This window comes from Spinacia oleracea, chromosome 4 (assembly GCF_020520425.1).
Source record: "Spinacia oleracea cultivar Varoflay chromosome 4, BTI_SOV_V1, whole genome shotgun sequence".
Taxonomy (NCBI): Eukaryota; Viridiplantae; Streptophyta; class Magnoliopsida; order Caryophyllales; family Amaranthaceae; genus Spinacia; species Spinacia oleracea.
In genome coordinates, this window is record NC_079490.1 from 6,873,288 (window position 1) to 6,896,410 (window position 23,123).

The following is a 23,123-nucleotide window of genomic DNA, read 5'->3' on the forward strand; positions in this document are numbered from 1 at the left end:
GAGAAATTAACTTAGTTAATTTTTGGGTGTAAAAAGTATACATGGGTGGGTTACTAAATAAGATATGGGGCAAACAAATAGACTAAACACAAACGCTAAAGGACAAGATCAATTTTTTTGGAAAATGGCATCGGTTTTTTAAAAATGATATCCATTTTTCCAAAATGGCCCTGTTTTTTTTAAAAATGGCATCTATTTTAATACTTGTCTTATCCCTATTTTGTCGTTTAAGACAATGTACGAATATTATCCACTCTATTTCAAGAACTTGTGTAGCTACAGCTAGCTGTTGAGACACTGATATTGAATAACCATTTCTATACATTGAACACGTTTTCATTAACTTTGTATTCCCATTTACTAATACACATATTAAACTACTTAATCCGCAGTTACCTGCATGCTTACTTGTCTATATATAAACACCACACCACTCTCAAGTTTTGTCCAACAATTTGAACATTTCAACCTCAAAAACACTGGCATATAACACAATGATGCAGTAAAGTAATAATTACCTTGTCCATCTATATACTCTTCAGTCTTCATATCTATCCTCTGTTTTCTTCTTCAGTCCTTCGCATGCTTTCCTTACTTGCAATGGCATGTATGTCTGCTACTGCTACTGTCTCGTCTTCGTCTCTGAAGGTTGGATTCTATGAACAGACCTGTCCTTCAGCAGAGGAAATTGTGAGGAATGTAGTAAACAAAGCAGTTACAAGTAATCCAGGATTAGGAGCCGGCCTTATAAGAATGCATTTCCATGATTGTTTTGTGAGGGTATGTATACATGTAGCCTTATACATAGCACTTTTTAACTTGGACAATCCCATAATTTGACAAAAATTGTTTTATGCAGTACAAACTAACTATGAATTTGACAAAAATATAATGTAAGTTAATATAATTCAAAAGATGGAAGAAGAAATTTCTCCAAAAATCAATAATTATCTTATATAGTATGCATACTTTCATGGTTAGTGCACTGATACAAGTTTTTCAGGGTTGTGATGCTTCAATACTACTTGATTCAACTCCAATGAACAAAACAGAGAAGGACAACATAATAAACAACCCAAGTTTACGGGGTTACGAGGTGATTGATGAGGCAAAGGCCGAGCTTGAAGCTCGATGCCCACAAACGGTTTCCTGTGCAGACATCCTAGCCTTTGCAGCCCGAGACAGTGCCTTCGAATTAGGAGGAATCAACTATACAGTACAATCAGGACGAAAAGACGGGCGAATCTCACTTAAAGAAGACCCAGATCAGAACCTACCCTCACCCTTTAGTAACTTGCAGATACTCCAACAGAGCTTTGAAAGAAAAGGTCTTTCTTTAGAGGAAATGGTCACACTTTCAGGAGCACATTCTATTGGAGTCTCACATTGTTCTATTCTCACCCTAACACTTGACCCGAGTCTCACATTGGACCCTGAGTCTGCTAGAATGTTGAAATCCAAGTGCCCTAATGATTCTCCTACAAATGCTACTGTTTTTGAAGATTTTGTCACACCTGATAAGTTAGACAACAAGTACTACCAAAATGTTGTAAACAAGAGAGGATTGTTTATCTCGGATCGAAGTCTTATGACCAGCTCTGAAACTGCAAGTATGGTGAAGGGATTTGGTTGTCAAGGTGAAGTTTGGGCTGAAAAGTTTGCTGAGGCTATGGTTCATATGGGTTCAATTGAGGTGCTTACTGATAGTCAGGGTGAGATTAGGAAAGATTGTAGGGTGGTTAATTAGTAATGTTTAAGTTTGGCTTTTGATTAGTGAGCTATTCTAAAGCTCTGTAGAAAAACTAATTACGCAGAAATGTAGTTTATTAATCCATAAACGAATCTTTGGAAGAAATTTTTAGTGATTGTAGGGTGGTTAATTAGTAATCTCTTTCATAATATGAGTACATGACTCACATTGATACTAGCTATACTACTACTACTACTACGTTTTTATTACTCTATGTTACAGCCAGTTATATGATAGCACCCAATTTTTCCGATTCGGTCGTTCGATCTATGATTCCTGTCACTTTGCTGGAGGTGGAACCTTTTAGGCTCTGTGAGCTCGAAGTGATGAATATGGAGACCGGCAGCTCATCCCAACTTTCCAACAAAACACAGATGGATGCATGAAACTATACATAAATAGAATTAACATGTGATTCACTACTTATAGCTATGTTCTTTTTTTTTTCCCAGTTAAAAGACTTAAAACATAAGCTATGTTCTTCACTTAACAGAAAAAATAGCTTTACATTTAATATTTTCATACGAGGGATAATAAAGTCTGACGACGACTAATACATTTAAATAAAATTGTATTCACAATTGTTCAATTAGAGCTTGTAAATTCATTTCTGTTCTAATCAAATCTAATAAAATTCAAATAGTAAGTTCAATGGTTTCAGGTGAATATATTTTAGCTAAAATACTCTACATAAAGCTACTACGTTCAATAGTCTTTAGGTGAAACGAATTATCCTTAGTCCTTACTCTATCGTCACTATTAGTGTATTACTCCATGTATCTTAATACAGACTACGGAGTATACAAGTATATATATAAATAGACAAAGAGTAGATAATAGTAATAATAATACAATTCTATAATTGAAAAAAAAAACAATGCAGAACTTCTACTCTAAAAAAAATTAATTGCAGACAAACTTTTAATCTAGAATTAACATCAACTCTGAAACAATATAGACAAGAATCTTCAAGTGTCAATATTTTGTGGAAGTTTAGACTGTAAAGCCCAATATTTTTATGTAAAGCCCAAAAGAATGACTAGTGCCAGCAGGCCCAACATCCAAAAAAGCATTTGGATAAAACATCAAACTAAATGTCTGAATATGATGTAAACAGAACTACACTGTTCAAACTTCAAAGAATATTGACATGAAGATGGTGTTATTTCTTTAAAAAAAGAGATATAGAAATCTACAGAACAACGAGTCAACGACAACGTACCTGACTGAATCACTACTCTTCGATATTGAGTATGTAGATGAAAAACTAGTTGACGAACTTTTTTGCAGCAACTTCCTATTATCACTCGGTAAGTCGTTATTGAGAATAAATCCAACTGTGTTACCAGTGACATTGTTGGAAAAGCAGTCCTTTCTCTATTTCCGAATATAGCTTCACTCATGAGGCCTTTAGTCATTGAATTCGTTGACCCTTGAATAGAGATTTGCTGCATCGCAAACATTTCAGCCTCACACAAGCTGTCAAAAGCATTCAAAGAGACACACAACACAGGTAAATGTAGCATGATTTGGTCACTGCCACTCTGCCAGGTTGGGAGAGCGATATATATCTGCAAGTCACCATTGAAATAACATGTAGAATACAGATTAAGATACAACAAACCATCTAAATAGACAAGGAATGATTTGCATATAAAAGGGCAAGAGACGATTTGCATATTTAACCTTCAAGGCTATAACCATGAAAAACTTTGAGTGTTAAGTTGGGCTGTTGGAGGTGCATAGAAAACGGAAAAGAGGGATAAGCAACCCACCTAGAAAACCATTTAGCATAAAGCCTGAGAAGTTTACCCTCCCATTGCCAGAATTTCTCAGATAACACAGTGAGGAAAATCATGGTACAAGCATCAGCGTCAAAGTTATTTTATTTTTTGGTAAAAAAAACCAATACAAAGACACTAAACTCCAGCATTAATATATGGCATATCTCATGCAATAAGCCAACTTTTATTAGCCTATTAAAAGACTCAAGTCATTTACTTCTTCTTAGTTAAATGTTCCTCTTCACCATACTTGCAGCAAAGTGAGAGGGTCGAACTCAAATAATACTACAACCATTTACAAGGACAGGAGCAAAATGAATATATTAGTAGAGAACTGCATCAGACAAGTATAATAGATACTCACTAACAATTTGTGATATCAAATTCCAAAGGCTGGAAAATTACCACTGCTGTGATGCTCTGTTGCAGCTTGCAGCAGCTCATCTTCCCTTACACTGTTTGAGATTCTCTATTTTTTCAGAGAATACTCTAAGTAAGAATTAACCTGAGTATAAAGGTTTACTTTCATCCACTACGACTCTTGGAACATTTTATTTGGATCAGTTTACCGTATTGCTGCAGTATAAGCAACACGGAAAATCAAAATGGAGTGCCATTCTTGTTTTAACTAAAACACATAGAAGAAAGTCAATGGTGCTCATATATATTTCTTGCACTCCCTTTTTGACCCTAGAGCAATAATAATCAAGGAAGAATGACCTGATAAAATAACATAAGGGAATTTCGATAGAATTATACAATTATGTTAAAAAGCAGGCCGGTATAGCAATTGCTAATAGAATGATAATTCAACCTTAAAACTGATTTCTTTTTCCACCGAAATAATTGAAAGGGCATACATCAACAAAGCCAGGTCTGACAAAAAAATGATGATAGATATCAAACATAAGCATTACGCAGAATCTAGATGTGCCAATTTTGGTAAAAGACATATAGTAAATCCTTTTGCAAGATAAATGTTCATCGCATGTTTTAAATCAGTAAACAACAAATAAAAACTTGTGCTAGAATAGCAACGCGAGTTTTGACACACAGGGTTCATATTCAGGAGGTTAACAGCTAAGAAAGCATTTGAATAAAACAACCTAGATATGATTGGAAGAGAACTACACGGTCCATTCAAGGAATATTAACATCAACTTTTATCAATATGGTATTGCTACTTCTTTAAAAATTGATACCTGACTGGATCACAATTCTTTGATATCTCGTATTGTAGCTCTAGTACTCCTCACAGTGGCAATCATCTCAACTTCATGTCAATCAATGAACTTTTGCAGCAACTTCTTATTATCGTAGGACATAAGCACGATGACCAAGTCTTTAATCTCAGTATGAGTCCTTACCAACCATAACATCATGCACCTGGAATGTCATTATTGAGAATAAATCCTCCAACAGCTGTATGATAGTGACACTGTTGGAAAAGCAGTGCTTCCTATCCATTTAAGTCAGTAGCTTCACTCATGAGCCCATTCTTGAAAAATCCATCAATCATTATACCAGTATTATATTGTACCATTAGGTTGCATACCCTTGAACAGAAGATCTGATAACATATTTGCTGCATCTTTAAACCGTTTAGGTTCACACAAGCTGTCAAAAGTACTCATGGAGGCACAAAAGAAACAACAGCAACTTTTGGTCCATGCCAAGTAGTCATCTCTCAAGAAATTGAGAGAAGCCATGTATATCTACAATTCATTAGATAGGATTATTAACAAGTGCAAAATAGAACAATTAAACCACATAAATAACCTTCATTCCTAGAACAAATAATGAAAACAACAGCGAGGAGTGAAATGAATATTAACTAGTACTGTAGATACTAAGTTTACTAGCTAACTAAATGGTGACATCAAACCCCATAGGCTGGATTGCTGGATATTACCACTGCTTCATTGCTGCAGCTCATATTCTCCTACACTAATTCAGATTTTTTAGTACATCGGATTATGCTCCAAGTATGATGTACATGGTTTCAAAAGGTTTGTTTTGTCCGTATGGCCCATGTAACATTTGGATGTATCTCAGTCCAAACACCACACATTTAAAATGCAGTGCCTATTTCTGGTTACAACTAAATCCCAGAGTAGAAAGTCAATGGTGCTCATCCAAATTTTTTAGCACTCCCTGTATATTCCTATTACCCTACCAGGCTACCACTTCTCCTGTTAGTCATAAAGCAAATAACCAGGAAAAACAGAACAACCGTAACTTAGGACAAGGAATAGCATGTTCTTCATGAAGATACAGAAGAAATACAGAGCATTGAACTTCTACAGAACTCACAGAAAACCAATATTTGAACTTGTTGCCAAAAAAACTATTGAGAAGTCATAGCCACATAGGAAAGACCCCTGCATAAGCAATTGATTTACTCTAACAGAAAGATAATTAAGATACCTGGAGAACAACAGATCAATATCCAAGGTATAAAATATCTAATCCTAGCAAACTTGCTGTCATCTAAATTCCATTCAGTTGATAAGCTTCTGATGCAGACCCTTGAACCAAGTTATCAGAGGACAAGAGGTCAACAAGTAATGAGGAAGTGTATGCATCAGCTTTAAATCCTTTGCTAACCATGAGATCACGGTAGTATAATGCTTTTGATAAGTCATTTTTGAAAACATATCTTCTGATAATCAAATTATAAGTGATATTATTTGGGGAATAACCGTCTTCCTCCATTTTTCTCAATATTTTAGCAGCTTCATTCATCAACCCCTTCTTACAGCAGCCTTTAACCATTATATTGTATGTTTCAAGACTAGGTTGCAGACCCTTCAACGCAAGATCAGAAAAGAGACAGTATCAGGCTGAACTCCTTTACTGCCCATATCTTTGAGTATTGCCCGCGCCTCATCAAACCGTGCAGTTTTGCATAAGCCGTCAAGTAATGAATTGTACGTGACAACATTTGGAGTAACTCTTTGAGCTTGCATTTCTGTGAACAACTGGTTTGCATGTGTAATTCTCCTGGCTTTACACAAACCGTCAATTAGAGTGCTATACGTAAAAACATCAGGTTTTATTCTTTTCAGAAGCAATTCTTGGAACATTTTGAGGGCCTTGTCAATGTTTTTGAGTTTCACATATCCATTAATCATAGCATTGAAACTCAAAAGATCAGGCTCACAATTGTTTTTTTCCATTAGGTAACGTATCTTATTGGCACCTTTCATATGACCACGCAAACAATAACCATTGAGTAAACCATTGTAAGTATCGATATCTGGAGTTAATCCTCTTTCAATCATAAGCTCTAGATTGGTGTGTGCGTCATCAACACTCCCATCTTCACAAAACATTTCAACCATGTTGTAGGTCTTAAGATTTGGTGCTATTTTGCTCTCTATCATTTCATCCAATACACCCTTAGCCTGTTCTGACAGCCGGAATTATAGAGGCCTCTAACCAAGGAGATATAAGTGACAGGATCAGGTTGAATGCCCTCAGTTTTCATACCAGAGAACAGATCCAGGCCCTCTTTTAATAACCCTTTCTCACAAAGACTATCAATAATAGTGGTATAGATGAGAAGGTTAGGCTTGCAAAGACCTTCTGATTGCATTTTGTGAAGTAAACTGAGAGCGCCGACATTGTCGCCTATCCTACAGAGCCCTTTGATCATAGCACCATAGGTAACAATGTCAGGTTGGAAACCAAGCTTGACAATTTTGTCCAATAATTGAACAGCTTGGGGAAGCTTATCACAGTGGATAAAGCCATTGATTAAAGTGGTAAAGGTAATACAATTGGGAGGATAACCAAGTTTAAGGGACTTACCCATAAGAGAGAAACCGAAATCAATTCTGCCCAAATGGCAGTAACAATTGGCAAGAATACCCATAGAATACCTATCGGGTCGAACACCCGATAATTCAAGGTTGCTGGAGAAAGAAATAATGGTCAAATGAGGTTTTAGGTTTTTCAATTTGAGCATAGAAGTGAAGAGCTGATTGAAATCGATGACAGAAGGAAGAGGACGCAAGTAGATCAATTGGCGGAAGAGAGATATTGGATGATTAAGATCAGTAAACCCTAATTTGCATTGATCTCTAACAGAATTGATAAATAGGTGACGATCATGAATAGCAACCTGTATTGTAGGAGTACTAGGGAAAGGGAAATGAGAAAAATGTCTGGAATGTCCGAACTGATCATACCTAACCCGTAACTAACCGAAGACCCGATTTAACAGCCCTACTTTTTAGCCCAAAGTCCAGCCTGACCCAAACCTGCTTCACGTCCTGAATTAGCAAATTTGGGTATGAATTTTGGCTTGAAAAGTTGAAAGTATGTCCGACTTGTCTTCTTGGACCAAACGGATCATGCTTTTTTTTTCCGAAGCCCAAATCACAATCTAAAAGGTATTGGTTTGGATTTTTACCCTCCACCAGCCTCTATGTCAAGTTGTCAACCCAATCAACAATTTAAACTCTAAGAAAATACTCCGTTTTAGAGAAGATTATTCAATTAACTTTTAACACCGATTAGTGGTCTTTGTTTTCACGGCAAGGATATTTTTCACACAGTAATTTAGAAACAAAGATCAGCTCTGTCATCATGGACATCATGGCAAGGATATTATTCACAATATGAAATTATAATCAACCCCAGAACTAAATTTGAGCAAATTAATCAAATTTCGAGAATAACTTAGGTAGGGAGTTCCAAAAAAAATTCAAAGTTGTTATGCACATAACTAATCTGACTTTAACTTTTCCGAACAGAATTTTTAATTTTTAACTACTACCACCTGATTGTCTTGTTTAATTGCATTTGACCATCAGTCACACAAATTAAGATGGTTGTAAAGGTAATATATATACTAATATGAGAAAACCCTAAAAGAATCAGCACCAAACGAAACAGAAAGGAAAATTAAAAAAAACAGAGTAGAGTATTTAGGAACCCATAAAACATTTCTAAATCAAACAATTAAACTCTTACCCTATTGAAAATACAACATAATAAACCACAGTATTACAACTTGAGAGCTTTCTTCCAGTTTTGTAGCTAAATCCATAAAAGTTTTACCTTTCTGGTCTTTTAAATGGAATATCTTCTGAACATCTTTCTTCTTAATAAATTAAAATAGAAAACATTTTCACATTAATAAACTTGGTCATACTTCATAGGTGGGTTGTAAACCAACTTGAAATACAACAATTCCATCTTTGTAGTCATTACTTGATGCTACCCTATCATCAATTGTAACCCAAATCACACAAGTTGAAGAGGCCCTTGGAAGTTCAAACAACGACTTACAAACATCATTTCCCGAACTTAGTAGATCTTCTTTAGATTTAAAGAAGCGGTAAGGAGCTCTTATATGAAGCTCTTCTAAAACAGTTGCATTACTCAGAATGTAAGCTATCAATTCAAGCTCAGGATCATGAGTGTACCTAATCAATTCAAGTATTGTTATTCTCTTTAGTTTATTCACCAAACAATCTGCTGGTTCATTACTTGGTGCATACCAACTCACGTGCTCTACTGCAACATCATCTATATCATCAATAGGCCAATAATGTAGCACCACAAGATTGTTTAAGTTGGGAAAACATTGCAAACAAAGTACCAAATCCTTCCACCCAATCAGACCAATCCCTTCCAAATCCAATGTAAGTGTGACTAGATTACCAAACATAACTCCATGATTTATGCCGTCATAATTAGAAAGGTAACCGATTATATTCGAGTTTCTCTCTATTGTTAAGTGAAGATTGTTATTAACATTACACATTCTTCTAACAAACTTGGCCATGTCTTGACAATAATCATCATCTCCTACCATTGCAGTTATAGTTCTAGTTATGGTCAAATCAAGTGATGCTTCCAGTAATGTAGTTGGAATTTGGGTCAAGTAATAACATGAAGAGCCATCAAGTATAGTCAGGTATTCCAAATTGGGTGCATCAATGAAGAATCTGTTGCGATGTGTACTTAAGTAGTGGTAATGAGTCTCTATCCTCAATGACTTCAAATTGGTACCAAATATATTCGCAATACGAGGCCCAATGTCTCGTAATATAAACTTTAAATCTATAACTTCCAACAAAGGGCTACACCTACATAGTGTTTCTAACCAAGGAGGGATCTTGGAAAGATAGCGCAAATGCAGATTCTTCAAATTAGGAAGTTGAATAGCTACGTTTTCAGGCATATCAAACATAATATGCATGCAACCCAAAGTTAAACTTACCAGAGATTTGGTTTTAAACACAAAGTCTGGCACCAAAAGAAAACGTTTATTTATCGCACTTGGTGGCCATAAGATATCGATATTCTCCACATCTCGACAGCAAACTTCACGAAAGCCGGAAGATATTTGATCTCTTAGACTATTTTTTAAAACGTTAGGTATCAAAAAGTTAGATATTTGATCTCTTAGACTATTTTTTAAAACGTTAGATATCGAAAACTTAGATATTTGTGAAAACTTAGATAGAGATTTCAATTCAATACGAAAGTTGTGCAGTTTCAAAGAGGTCAGCTTTATAAGCTTTTGTAAAAAAAGGATGTCGTCGTGGGGTTTGCCGGTTTCGGACAACACGACAAAGTTGGTGACTCCGGTCCAGAGGTAACGCCATCGGGTGGATAGGACGGAGGTGGAAGCAGCGGAATTGATAGGGAGGCAATTGAGTATTTTGGTGAGGATATCATCTGGAAGTGAACTCAACATGTCTTCTTTGTGCCCTGTGACATTGTTCTCCATTGACAAAGCTCAACCGTCGATCTCTATAGAAAAATATGATTTTTATATGACAAAATATGAGAGTAGGAAATTTGTTTTGTGTATTTCCGTTGGCTTATATCCGGAGAAGAGAACAGGTAATATACAACCTAATGTTCTAGGTGCCGAAAACCTAGTAGGAAACTAGAATAATCAACATACACAAGAATACAAGATATTTAGTTTCCTAAAATACAGGATTATACAAGGAATATAACACTAGAGACCTAATATGATAAGGAAACTGTATGTTAAAAAAAATAAAAAGATAAAATAAGGAAACAAATACTCGGTAGCTAGTTTTACAAAAAGATCAATAAATATCCAATTAATTTTAGAATTAAATAATTCAATTAAATCACCATATCAGCAAAAACAGCGATGAGAGTAAGATTCCGTTGTTTCAGGCTGCCTGGACAGAGTAATAATGGTGGAATAAGGTTGGAGGTGTTTTAATTTGAGAATGGCAGTGAAGACCTGACTGAAAATGATAACAGAAGGAAAGAGGGCGCAAATAGATCAATTGATGGAAAAGAGAAACTGGGAATTTCAAATTGGAAAACCCTAATTTACAATATTCTCTAACGGAATTGAGAACTAGGTGACGATCATGAGTAAAATTGAAATAACGGAATATAAATCGATAAGGGGAAAACAAGGGGAAATTAGGGGAAGTGAAAAAGGACAAAGAAGAAGGGAAAAGAAGAATACCACCATGAAAGAAGGAAGCAGGACCTTGAGGATGAATCTTCATCTTCATCCTCATCCTCATCCTCATCCTCATCCTAGCGTTTTCTGGGTTTTCTTCTCCGTTATGCTTTCTAACTGTTTCCCTAAATTGCTCTTCTTGATTAGTGGATCAGTTCGAGCATTTCCGGTAGGCTATACTGCTATAGTTAGTTAGCTACTGTTAATTCTCAGGGTTGTTAATTCTCAGTTAGTTAGCCCAAATCAGAAATGGGCCGGACCGAATCGATCCGAACTGGACATAGGCGGACTTTAAGTGGGCAAGTTATTCATGGTCCATCATGGACAGAGGCGGGTCTGAAGTGGGTCAACAAAGGGTCAACAAAAGATAACTATTTTTTTTTTGAGAGAAAAAAGATAACTATTTTTGGGTCAACAAAATGTAAATTTCTTTTTACCAGTTATTACTTGTTATTTCATTAGTGGCGTAATTTGTGGTTAGACCTATGCAATCTTGTGATTTACGTTTTTTTTTTTTAGTTTTTCTTATTTACTTCTGACTTTTCCCCCTTGTGACGTTATTTATTGTGGCTATTTACTGATTTTCTTTTTTGCTTTTTATTGTATTTAATAATTATCTATTACTCCCCCGTTTCTTTTTGTTCTTTACGTTTACCTTTTTGGTATTTCAAAATGTTTTTTACATTTCCTTTTATATTATCACATAAATGATTTAATATTCTATCAAAATTTGTGTCCAATGATTATTTTAACCAATTAAATTCATTGGGTCATTTAATCTCTCACACTTTTTAAGTTAAGTTAAATTAAGGAGCATTCAGTTCAGTTCAGTTAAGTCCAGTTTAGTCCAGTTCAGTTCAATTCAATTCATTTCAGTTCAGTTCAGTTCAGCTCTAAAGAACAGGGCTTAAACCATAGCTAGCTTTACAACTTTTAGGGCTTTATTCTTACATAATTCGTGTTGCGGATAATAATTAATCTCATTGGGATGCTGCCCTACGTGTCGTTCGTTATCTCAAAGGTACTCCAGGTCAAGGTATTCTCCTACGCGCCGATAGTGATTTATTGCAAGGTTGGTGCGATTCAGATTGGGCAGCTTGCCCGATTATTCTTCGTTCTCTATCCGGCTGGCTAGTTTTTCTGGGTAAATCACCTATTTCATGGAAGACTAAGAAGCAACACACAGTGTCGCGCTCATTAGCAGAGGCTGAATATCGTTCTATGACAGCTATCACCTGCAAACTTAAATAGTTGAAGGGGTTACTATTAAGCCTCGATGTTCATCATCCTAAGGCCATTTCGCTCTTTTGTGACACCCAGTCGGCCTTATATATTGCAAAAAATCCGGTGTTTTATGAACGCACCAAACATATCGAAATTGACTGCCACGTCGTTCGAGATGAGGTGACAGAAGCGATTATTGCGCCATCATATGTTGATACAACGTCTCAATTAGCTGACATTTTCACCAAAGCTCTAGGCAAGAAACAACTTGACTTCTTGTACGTTGTCCAAATTGGACATTCTTGATCCACACCATGCTCCAACTTGAGGGAGAGTGTACGGGTAATAATTAAGTTAATTATTAGGATTGGACTACATAATGAAAGACATCGATGGCCTTTTAAAGTTAAGATTGGAAATGTAATTGGAATAAACTACACTTGTATACTTAGCTTTGTTCTTCTTCTCATTGTTTTTATTATGTTTGATTTTGGAGATTAACATTCAACGATTTTTTATACGGGCATCCGCGTGCGATAGCGAGCTGTCCGAATCCTAGTTTGTCAAGGTTAAAATTTGACTATTGATTTTTTTTTACAAAATAGGTAAATACAAAGCACAAAAAATAAAAGTAAAAACTCCATAGATAAAGGTTATTAGTTTGGAATCAAAAGCTTGAAATGGCTTGTGTTAATTATTTTCATTTATCATCAGGATTAAGTTAAGTTTTACTGGTCTTGAAGTCATACTACTGAAGTCTGCTTGCTAGTGCAACTCTGATTGTCCTTTTGTTAATTAAGGTAGCCAAAGATGATTTGCATAGCTTAAACTCTGAAACATTGCTGCTACTAGTAATCAGGAGTACCATCATGGCAAGGATATTATTCACACAGTATTATATTATAATCAGGCCCGGCCCTGAGGGTTGTTTTGAGGGGCGGCCGCCCAGGGCCCCCGAGGGGGGAGGGCCCCGAAATTGTAGTTTAAGATGTAGTTAAATATTATACGTTGCACACACCTATTGAAATTGTTGGCAGCGCAGTTGGTTGACGCTTTTAACCAAATAGAAGGGGTTCGCAGGTTCGATACCTTTGCCTATCAAATTTACCTCATTTTTTTACTGACTTGTTGTATCTCTTGTTTTTTCTTTTTACTTCATGCTTTCTAAAACCTTTTCAGTTTATTGTTTTTGGCTGAATCAACTCTTCAACTTTTTGATATGGTGAATTTATTTTTTATTTTTTTAAAATTTTTCTCCTTGGTGTTGTTTGTCTCACTGGGACTCTTTTTACCCACTTCTTTAAAAATATTTTACATCTTCGTTTCGATGAAATTTATAAAAGACATTTTATCTTATATTTTCTTGTATTAGACGGGAAAAAAACACAACATTGATAATTAATTGTATTTTATGTGCTACGTACATTGCCGTGTTCTTTAGAAAATATGAAAACAAAGGGCCCCAATTTATCATCTCGCCCTGGGCCCTTAAAATGTCAGGATCGGGCCTGATTATAATCAACCCCAAAACTATATTTGAGCAAATTAATCAAATTTCGAGAATAATTTAGGTAGCAGGGAAAACATATATTCTCTCAATAAACTAACTAATAGAGTAGAGTATTTAGGAACCCATAAAACATTTCAAAATCAAACAATTAAACTCTTACCATATTGAAAATACAACATAATAAACCATAACATTACAACTTTAGAGCTTTCTTCTTTCATACTGTACAAAACTAAAAGTTCATAAACAATTACAATCACTGCTCAATGTTATGAAAATTAGGCCTTAAATCGATTCTCCAGCTGTGTAGCAAAATCCATAAAAGTTTTACCTTCCTGATCTTTCAAATAGAATATCTTTTGAACTTCCTTCTTCTTTGTTAAATAAGAGAAAACATCAGGTCTTGCATATTTAACAGCAATATGAAGAATGCTTCGACCTCTTTTATCAACATCGTGTATAGTTAAGGGACATGATGATATAAACTCTTCCACAATGTGAACATGTCCTGCACCAACTGCCTTCTGTATTGGGAAAGAGCCATCTCTGTCGCATTTCCTAGCAGAATCTGGAAAATTGTTCAGGAAGAAGTGAACTTCTTCTAGGTAACCTTCATATGCTGCATATGATAGTGGCTTCCATCCTTCTTCATTTAGCGAGTCAATAGAACCGGGTAATTCCTCCATTACTCTTTCCAATATGCCTAATTTAGCAGTAAACAAAAGGGGAAAAAAAGAGAGTAATCATAATCATGTAATAAGTCTTCTAGGAAAACCAGATAAGCAGGCATTATTTGTTAGATGCAGATCACAGTAAATGAAAAAAAGAGTCATACCGAGATTTCTAGATCTTACAGCAGCGTGTACAACTGACGCATTCTTAGCTCTAAGCAGACTCTTTTTGATGGACGAGTCAATCCTAGTCCCTGGAAGTAGTTGGAAGATGCGCCTCACTATATCATTGTAATGTAGTTCAATTGCCAAGTGCAATGGCGATACTCCATCTTGGTTAAGCAAGTAAGCGGACTTGGGTGCCACCTCTATCAAGTAGAGTGCAGAGGCTTCATCTCTGCCCTTATTAAGGGCAAGGTGCAAAGCAGTATCACCAGCTTTGTTCCTTTCAAGTGGTAAACTAGCTAACTCAGAGTTATTCATAAACTTGACTAGCAACTTTAGTATATCAACCTTGCCTGGTTTTGCAGCAATAATATGGAGTAAATTTCCTCCAGATCGATCAAGTTCCAACTCTATATGCTTTGTTTTGATGACTCCATTTGCGGAGGCCTTCAAAAAAGCACCCCTTACACCTATTGGGGTGCCTTCAATCCACTTCACCTTATATAGCTCATCTAATTCAATGTCTGCCATTGCTAGTCTCATTTCAATATCTGCTACTCCTGAACAATACCCGGCCTCTTTATCAAGGTCCCACGGAGATATTCCATCCTTGTTCAATTCATCCTTGGCAAACTCCTGTCGGTCCCCCAACCTGTAAGCTGCCTCCTTGTGATTGTGTTTAATGGCCGTATCCCCGTCTACATTTTTCTTAAGCAACACCTTCATCCAATGATGTCTCATGAATGTCTGCATCAACTTAGTAATAGTGAGCGCATGTCCAGCTCTTGCAACCACATGAACAACAGTTTCTCCAACCACATCTGCTGTGAAAATGAGTTCTGGATCACTCCTCAAGATACGTAGCATTTCCTTCGTGTGACCTTGTTCGGCAGCAACTAAGAGTTGATCCCATCCAACACCGTGGTTACTGCATTTCATCAACGCCGCTAAAAATGGTTTTTTCATAAACATCCAACACCCTATGTCCTCCATTAAAAAGGAAGGAATAGAATTTTGAAGTATAGCTTAGTGAGCTTACCACTGCTACTTTTATGTTCTTCTGAAATTCAGATTGTGGCTGGAAATTCGTTCATAGACTTTTAAGTCGTTTTTCCTGTTCGGAGTCAACCATCATTTTTCTTTGAAGCTAAGATTACGACTCCGTACAATGCATTATATCATCTCATTGTTTGATGGATTGACTTTAGTTACAAGTTGCCGTGTGTAGTCGTCGCCTTTTTCTTCCTTCAGCAACACAAGCATGGTCCACCAAGCACACACAGGAGTGCTAGATACGTTCTTCTGAGTGGATTTTTAGTTCACTGTCATGAGGAAATTGAAGACAAATTAGTGAAGGTAATGTGTCTTTTAGTTCTTATGGAAGTTGCCATGAAATATATGTTCTGTTTTTACTTGCTGATGTAGCTGTCACCTTTTTCTTCTTCCCCAGAGGGTATTTTGTTCACTCTATTAAAATACTACAAGTAATTACATAACATGTACTTGCATATTTACGCTGCGGATGTAACAAATTAAACTAGAAAACATTTTCACATTAATAACCTTGGTAATTGGCATTCCATAATGCAGAAAGTTAGCTCTTTTAATTGCAGTACAGAACAACTACAATTTTTTTAAAAAAAGCTCTAAATGTTAAAAACTCCAAAGCCATACCATAAGATTACGTTTTTTCACTCAGCAATGTTTCTTTTGAGCTCATTCGCCAAATCCATAAAAGTTTTACCCTGTCCATCTTTCAGATAGAATATCTTCTCAACTTCCTTCTGTTTGGTTAAATAAGAGAAAACATCAGCTCTCGCGTATCTGACTGCAATATGGAGGATGCTCTGACCCTTTTCATCAACATCATGTATAGTTGAAGGACAGGATGATAGAAACACTTTGACAATGCTAACATGGTTTGCACCAACTGCCTTATGTATCGGAAAGGAGCCGTCTGTATCAGATTTCTTTGCAGAATCAGGAAACTTTTGAAGGAAGTAGCTAACTTGGTCGAGATAACCTTTGTAAGCTGCATAGGATAATGGCTTCCATCCCTTTCCATTTAATGAATCAATGAGACTGGGTAGTTCCTCCATTACAATCTCCAACATGCCTAAACATTAATTAAAAAAAAATCTAATTTAAATGTAATTTAATTTCAGAACAGATCATGCATCAAAGTAGAATTTCCTCCATATAATCACCATTCCGCAAATGAAATCCAATTCCTTAAAAATAAGTTGAAGGTCTAATATAGAATACTAACCTATAAGTTCGGTGAAGAAAGTCAAATTCCAGGAAGAACCACAACAAAGGCACAAAGTGGCCAAAGAAACTATAGCATTCTTAGGGTAATTAGAGCATAAATACTAAGATCACTCTTATTTGCCCACTCTTAATCTCTCTCCTTAACCACCTCATCACTATCTCTTATTATGAGTTCTCTATCAACAAACCCAAGAAATAAGCTAACTATTATAAACTAACTCTTAAATGCCTTTTTACATGTTTTTTTTTTTTCCAGAGAAAAATAGCCTAAAAGTATGCATAAATATACACCTCACCCCCTCTTATTTTTAAGAGTTACCTCTTATATTTTCTCTCTCCTTAAGAGGGGGCTAAGAGCTCCCTACAATTGATGTTCTTAGTACTCCGTAGAAAGGAAAAATAATACCAGCACAGCCATAATGGATAAAACAAACTTCACAAATTATAAATCAACATGAATGGACATCAGAGTATAAAATGATATGATACATTAATTGCTTGAACTTTGATGGAATGCTCTATTCTAGGCGGACGAACCTAAGAAAAAATGTAGCAGTAAATGAGAGAGGCAGGCAGGCAGACAGACAAACATACCTAGGTTCCTAGCTTTGATGGCAGCATGAGCAAGTGAAACCTTTTCAGAATGTGCAAGCAGAGCCTCTCTACTGGTAAACCTTAACATCAAAAATGCATACTGCACTATTTCCTTCATCCCCAACTTGACAGCTAAAAGCAATGGCGACACCCCCTCACAGTTTACACAACATGCCACCTCGGGCGTAACACGAATCAAGTATTTTGCCACGTCATTCTGGTGGCTCTTGATTGCCACGTGTAAGGGGGTGTCACCCTCTTTGTTCTTCCCTTCAATCATCAACTTTGTCACCTTGTTAGTTATAATTGATGTCGAAACAGAGAAAGCGATCCTCATCATAAGCATTTCAATATCACTAAGGGAACCTTGAAAGTTATGGTGATTGGGTGGGTTATTATAAGCTAATCTAAGTAGCTTCCCTATCAGATGCCAACACATTACCTTGATACAAGCGATCAAGCACACCATTGCTTGAAGCCCTCAACTAAATCTTACTTCAGTGCAACTGGAATTTTTTTTGCTAGATTAATATCAAGTATAAAATATATAGTCAATATTCAATAGTTTGTGTTTAAATTAGTCAACAGTCTTAGTTGGTGAACTTTGAACATTGAAATGCCAACCACATGAGTGTGAACTTTAGAGCTTCGTTTATTAAGTCAAAATGAACATTAAATGTTGTGTACCACAAATTAGAAAAAAAAAAAGAAAAAGAAAAAGCACAATACTTAATCATGATGGAAAAATTACAAGAATAACCTGATTACTAGCTGGAGGTACAGGAAAGATTAGGCTAACCTCGCTTTCTAACTGCAAGTGAATTGGAGTCTTGTGATGTTTGGCATTTTTTCACATACTTTTGACTTGAGCATAACACACTGGGATTCTGTGATATATATGCAGTCAAAAAATTATTCACAAAATTAAAGGAAGCTTTGCTAATACATATACTGTTCCAGAGATGATACAATGTGGAGGACATCAAATTCTTGAATTAACCAAAGGCCCTCATCCAGTCCATTTCCGATGGAGCCATAGATTCATTTGTTCTTTTGGCTGTGGGATGTGATGAACTAAATCAGAATGACTCTTAAAACCTCTTCGCTTCCTTTCCATGAAGTAGAAGATGGTCGTCCTGTTGTCGTCCCGTTATCGCTTTTGGGTCAATTGGAAACAACCTCTCTGCCATTGCAGGAGTAAGGTTGCGTACACCCGACCCCCCCTTACCCCGCTTTTTGCGGGAGCCTCTTTGAGGCAATGGGGTAATGATAATGAATGAATGAAACCAAAGGCCCTCATCCGCACATCCTTATCACATGACACAAGAAGCCTCACATTGTAGATCTAAGTCAAGTTTATGCAATAATAGAAGAGCAAGCCAACCAATTTGATCAAAGTAATGTAACCCAAAATGCAAATAAGTATTTCTCAAACTTACTGGTTAAGTCCATGAAGTACATTTTGCTCCTCCTCTTCCTCCAGCAGGAAAGGTAACAAATTCATTCACCTTTCAAATCACCTTCTACACAATGCATCCGCTGCCAATTGGATCAATCCGAGAACTTCTGTGTAGCACGTTAAAGCATCTGCATTTTTAACTCGGTTGGTAAAAGGTAAATAAAAAATCGGGAAGTTTCAAGGACAGAAACAAAAACTATATGGGTTTTAAGAACCAAAGGGAAGATTTCTTTTTCTAAACAAGATACAAATTCAGATGCAATATAATGACATTAATGAGAAGTAACAGTATCACATATCTCACTACAGAAGTACAGAACCTTCTTGAAAAGCAGAACGATGACACTAGTCGTTGCTTTTTGAATTATGTGGTACCAATCACATTTCTGGATCCCCAAACTTGTGTCTAAAAGGCAGATATTCGATTTCTTTATCAAATATAAGGAAATAAAAGCAGAAGTTCTACCACCTATAATAAAAGAAATCTGGAAGAGTTATTACATCGTAGCCCCTTACCATTGCACAACAATTATCGGGTTTCAGAGGAATCATTAGTTTCAGAAGTTATTAATGCAGATATGAAGATATTGAATACACATAATAAGCACTAAAACGGTTCTGAGCCGCTTCCTCATTTTGGCCAGCACTTACCAGTACATTACCCTCGACCATTGGAAGTTGGGAGCAAAAGGAGTAACGCAAACAAATGACAAGTAAACTGAAAACAGCACCTGCAATTTACATTATTAGAGAAAGTAGAGCTCAAGGAAATCCAAATTATTACTCTTTCATAATGTAGAATCGGAAAATTTTCCTTATCTAGCAGTCCTTGCTAATTCTATATACTAGACAGATTCCCTTGGACAAAGAGTTTTAGTAATTGGAATATAATTCTATAATCAGCTATTAATGCAATGTTTCCTTTTTTTTTATAGTCAGCGCAAGATTGCAATACTATGCAACACAACATTTCCGATGCATATGCAATACACAGCACTAGGGGAGAAGGGAGAAGCATTCTCCTGAAGAATTTTCTGTACTCCACCATAAGGTAGCATTAGCTTTAAAAAGAAAATATAGCAAGCTGCTAAAACAAAATAAATGTTCCACAGCAGGATAAAAATTTAACTATTTTTGTGTCTGAATATTCAAGTAAAATAATATTAGAAATAAAAACCATTAGAGCTAGATTCCAGAAATATATACAACAACAGTGAAAGTGGAAGGTCCATACATGTACAGTTTAGCAAAATTTCTCTCAATCGTTATTCAAACTTCACCATGGTCTATTATAATTGTCTAACTTAATTCGAAAAATAATTAGATAATCCTCATCATCAATCCACCATGAATTAGTTTCCTCAACCCTCAAAAATGGCAAAGAGTGGAAGGTCCATACATGTGCAGTTCAGCAAAATTTCTCTCAATCGTTATTCAAACTTCACCATGGTCTATTATAATTGTCTAACTTAATTCGAAAAATAATTAGATAATCCTCATCATCAATCCACCATGAATTAGTTTCCTCAACCCTCAAAAATGGCAAAGAGGGGAAATGTATAAAAGGTAAAAAGAGCATGTGCTACTAGAAAATACTTCGTAGGAAGTAGTGAAATGGGAATGTAACTAAGAGGTATCAAAAATTTCCAGAATTATCAGCAGTTAGGATTAAAAAAAAAAAAAAAAGCAAAGGTGGGTAATGACATAAAATGCAAAAATTGGTGAAACATATGGGATACTGATATGAGTAGAATTCCTCCGAACTGAATATTCAAGAGTTGCTAAGTCCAGTGAAAATCAGTCATGGACAATGCAGTCGAAATGTTAAACTAATAATAATATACAGGGGGGGCACAACAAACACTACAGATGAATGTTCAAGGAGCCGTAGTAAATGGTTTAGTCACTGCATCAAACACATCACTGAAATTCAATTGCTCATGTTTCATGGAAATGGCTGAAACAGCCAATGTCCAAGAATCGGTATCAATATGATTTCCTTTGGCTAAACTATTTACCACTTCAAACAGCAACTCCAAATTCCCTTCTCCACGCAGAAGGTTCATAAACTTGTTTACAGTTAAAAGATGAGGGGAATAACCCTTGAACACCATTTCATCCAAAATAAACGCCACTTCCTTCAGTTTCAACCCAGAAAGAAGCCCCTGAACAACTATCCTATAGGACACAACATCAGGTTTACATCCTCGCCTAGGCATATCTTCAAATAAATCAGTGGCTTCTCTTATTTTTCCTTCCTCGAAATATGCTTTAATAAGCACATTATAAGTAATAACATCAGGTTTACATGCCTTCTCTTCCATCTCATTTAGAACCTCCAACGCTAAGCCAAAACGCTTCTCTGCACAATATCCACTAATGAGAGCATTATAAGTCGCGGTATTAGGGATACAACCTATCCTTTTCATCTCCTCTAAAACGACATCAACCTCTTCCTTTTGCCCTGCCTTAAAAAGACCGCTAATCAAAGTAGTATAAATAGCCGAATCAACTCCAACATTTCTATCTAGCATCTCATCTTTAATCTGGAACGCCAAACTCAACTCTTTCGTCTCACAAAGCCCCTTGATCAATGAAGCATAAACATACAAACTAGGCTCAACCTTGTAAACCCTGATCATATCTTTCTTCAAGTTAAGCGCTTCCTTCACCTTCAAACTCTTACAAAGCCCAGTAATCAACGTCGAAAAAGTCACCTCATTCGGCCGAACCCTCCTCTCAAGCATTTCACCAAACACCTTCCATGCACTTCTCATATCATTCCGCACCTTATACGCATTAATCATTATATTATAACTACAAACATCTGGAGAAGAAAACCAGTCAAAACCCACAAAAACCCTTTCCAAATTATCATATTCCCGGCAAATCAAAAGCCCATTTAACAAAGTATTCAAGGATTTTACCGTTCTTGAACACCGATAATCAGGAATTTCATCGAACACCTGGATTGCGCTTTTGGGCAAGTGAGCCCGGGCATAGTAAGTAATAATATTGCAGAAAATGATTTCTGTGGGTATAAATCGGGTTTCTAGCTTCAATTTTGATAAAATTTGGTCCAATTCATCGAACATTTTTGCTCGGCCAAGTTTGGTGATGATGAGATCGTAAGAAACGAGGGAATATGGGAAGGGTTTATGATTAGAATTAGGATTTAGGAAGAGATTGAGGGCAACTTTTGGGTCTTTCTCTTGTCGGAGGAGAGCTGAGAGCCGAAATGGAGAGATGGACTTCAGTTTCTCCATTGTCTATCGGTTACCAATTTGGCGGGAAAATGCTGTTATTATAGGTTTGTTCCACGTTTGGTTATTGCTGTGAAGCCTGTGATCAATGAGGAAATCTCCAATATTTTTCTATTTATAAACCTCTGTTTAGTTCACTTTATTTCAGAACCTTATTAGTTATTACTTATTTCAGACTTAATCAGATTAGAAAAAAAAATAGAACAGATTAGAAAAAAAAATAGAACAGATTAGATTAGACCAGATTAGAAAAAGTAAGTTCAGATCCTATCAGATCAGAAAAGATAAGTTCATATCAGATTATTATTATTATTACTAGATTTTAGTCCGTGCGATGCACGGTTTCTATTAATTTGTTACGTTAAAATAAAACTCCTATATATATCAACTGTTGTATTTTATATATTAGATTAGATTGTTTTTTTTTTATTGAATTTCATTTTAGATTTATTTTTTAATTATTATAGTGTTTGATTTTGGATGAAATTGTATATTAAAAGTTATAATAATTAATTAATAAAATATCTACGTGGCACCTAATTATTTATCTACGTGGCATTCGACTTTTTAATTCAAAAATAATTTTGAAGTATTATTTTTCATTGGCCAAAACCATTAGATTTTCTACGTGGCGATCTAATATTGGATTAATGTTTGATTTTAGATTGAATTTTATTTTAGATTAGTGTTTGATTTTGGATGAATTTTATTTTAGATTTATTTTTTAATTATTAGAGCGTTTGATTTTGGATGGAATTGTATATATTAGTAATTTATTAATTGATTTAAATATCTACGTGGCACCTAATTAATTATCTACGTGGCACTCTGTTTTTTTAATTCAACAATAAATTAGAAATCTTATTTTTCATTGGCCGAAACCATTAGTAATCCTAGGTGGCGCTCTAATATTTCAGCAAATGTGCCTCCTTTATATATATATATATATATATATATA

The 23,123-nt window shown here is 35.7% G+C and overlaps 3 protein-coding genes and 1 pseudogene across 8 annotated transcripts; 1 reads left to right on the forward strand and 3 right to left on the reverse strand.

Annotated features, from left to right (window-relative positions):
• The first annotated feature begins 64 nt into the window (after positions 1-64).
• LOC130471280 (peroxidase 5-like) lies at positions 65-1,747 on the forward strand. The gene is made up of 3 exons (XM_056841320.1): positions 65-69; positions 504-780; positions 1,004-1,747. Exons 1-3 carry the CDS (start codon positions 65-67, stop codon positions 1,745-1,747), a joined length of 1,026 nt encoding a protein of 341 aa, XP_056697298.1.
• Positions 531-11,176, reverse strand: LOC130471281 (uncharacterized; annotated as a pseudogene).
• Positions 11,177-13,809: 2,633 nt separating this feature from the next.
• On the reverse strand, positions 13,810-22,249 carry LOC110776877 (putative pentatricopeptide repeat-containing protein At1g53330). Of its 6 annotated transcripts, none has more exons than XM_056826647.1 (5): positions 19,554-20,769; positions 17,444-19,030; positions 16,253-16,694; positions 14,578-15,900; positions 13,810-14,445 (listed from the first exon to the last, which is right to left on the reverse strand). In XM_056826647.1, the coding sequence occupies exons 4-5, from the start codon at positions 15,569-15,571 to the stop codon at positions 14,021-14,023; spliced, it is 1,419 nt and encodes a 472-aa protein (XP_056682625.1). In that variant the 5' UTR covers positions 15,572-15,900; positions 16,253-16,694; positions 17,444-19,030; positions 19,554-20,769; the 3' UTR covers positions 13,810-14,020. The 6 variants fall into 6 exon arrangements, with proteins under 6 accessions (XP_056682625.1, XP_056682624.1, XP_056682626.1 ...); XM_056826646.1 differs by having other exon boundaries at positions 17,444-18,330; positions 18,883-20,769; XM_056826648.1 differs by having other exon boundaries at positions 14,578-15,525; positions 15,618-15,900; positions 17,444-20,769.
• LOC110777967 (protein ACCELERATED CELL DEATH 6-like) lies at positions 16,270-17,912 on the reverse strand. The gene is made up of 2 exons (XM_056841321.1): positions 17,444-17,912; positions 16,270-16,694 (listed from the first exon to the last, which is right to left on the reverse strand). The coding sequence occupies exons 1-2, from the start codon at positions 17,910-17,912 to the stop codon at positions 16,270-16,272; spliced, it is 894 nt and encodes a 297-aa protein (XP_056697299.1).
• Positions 22,250-23,123: the final 874 nt, after the last annotated feature.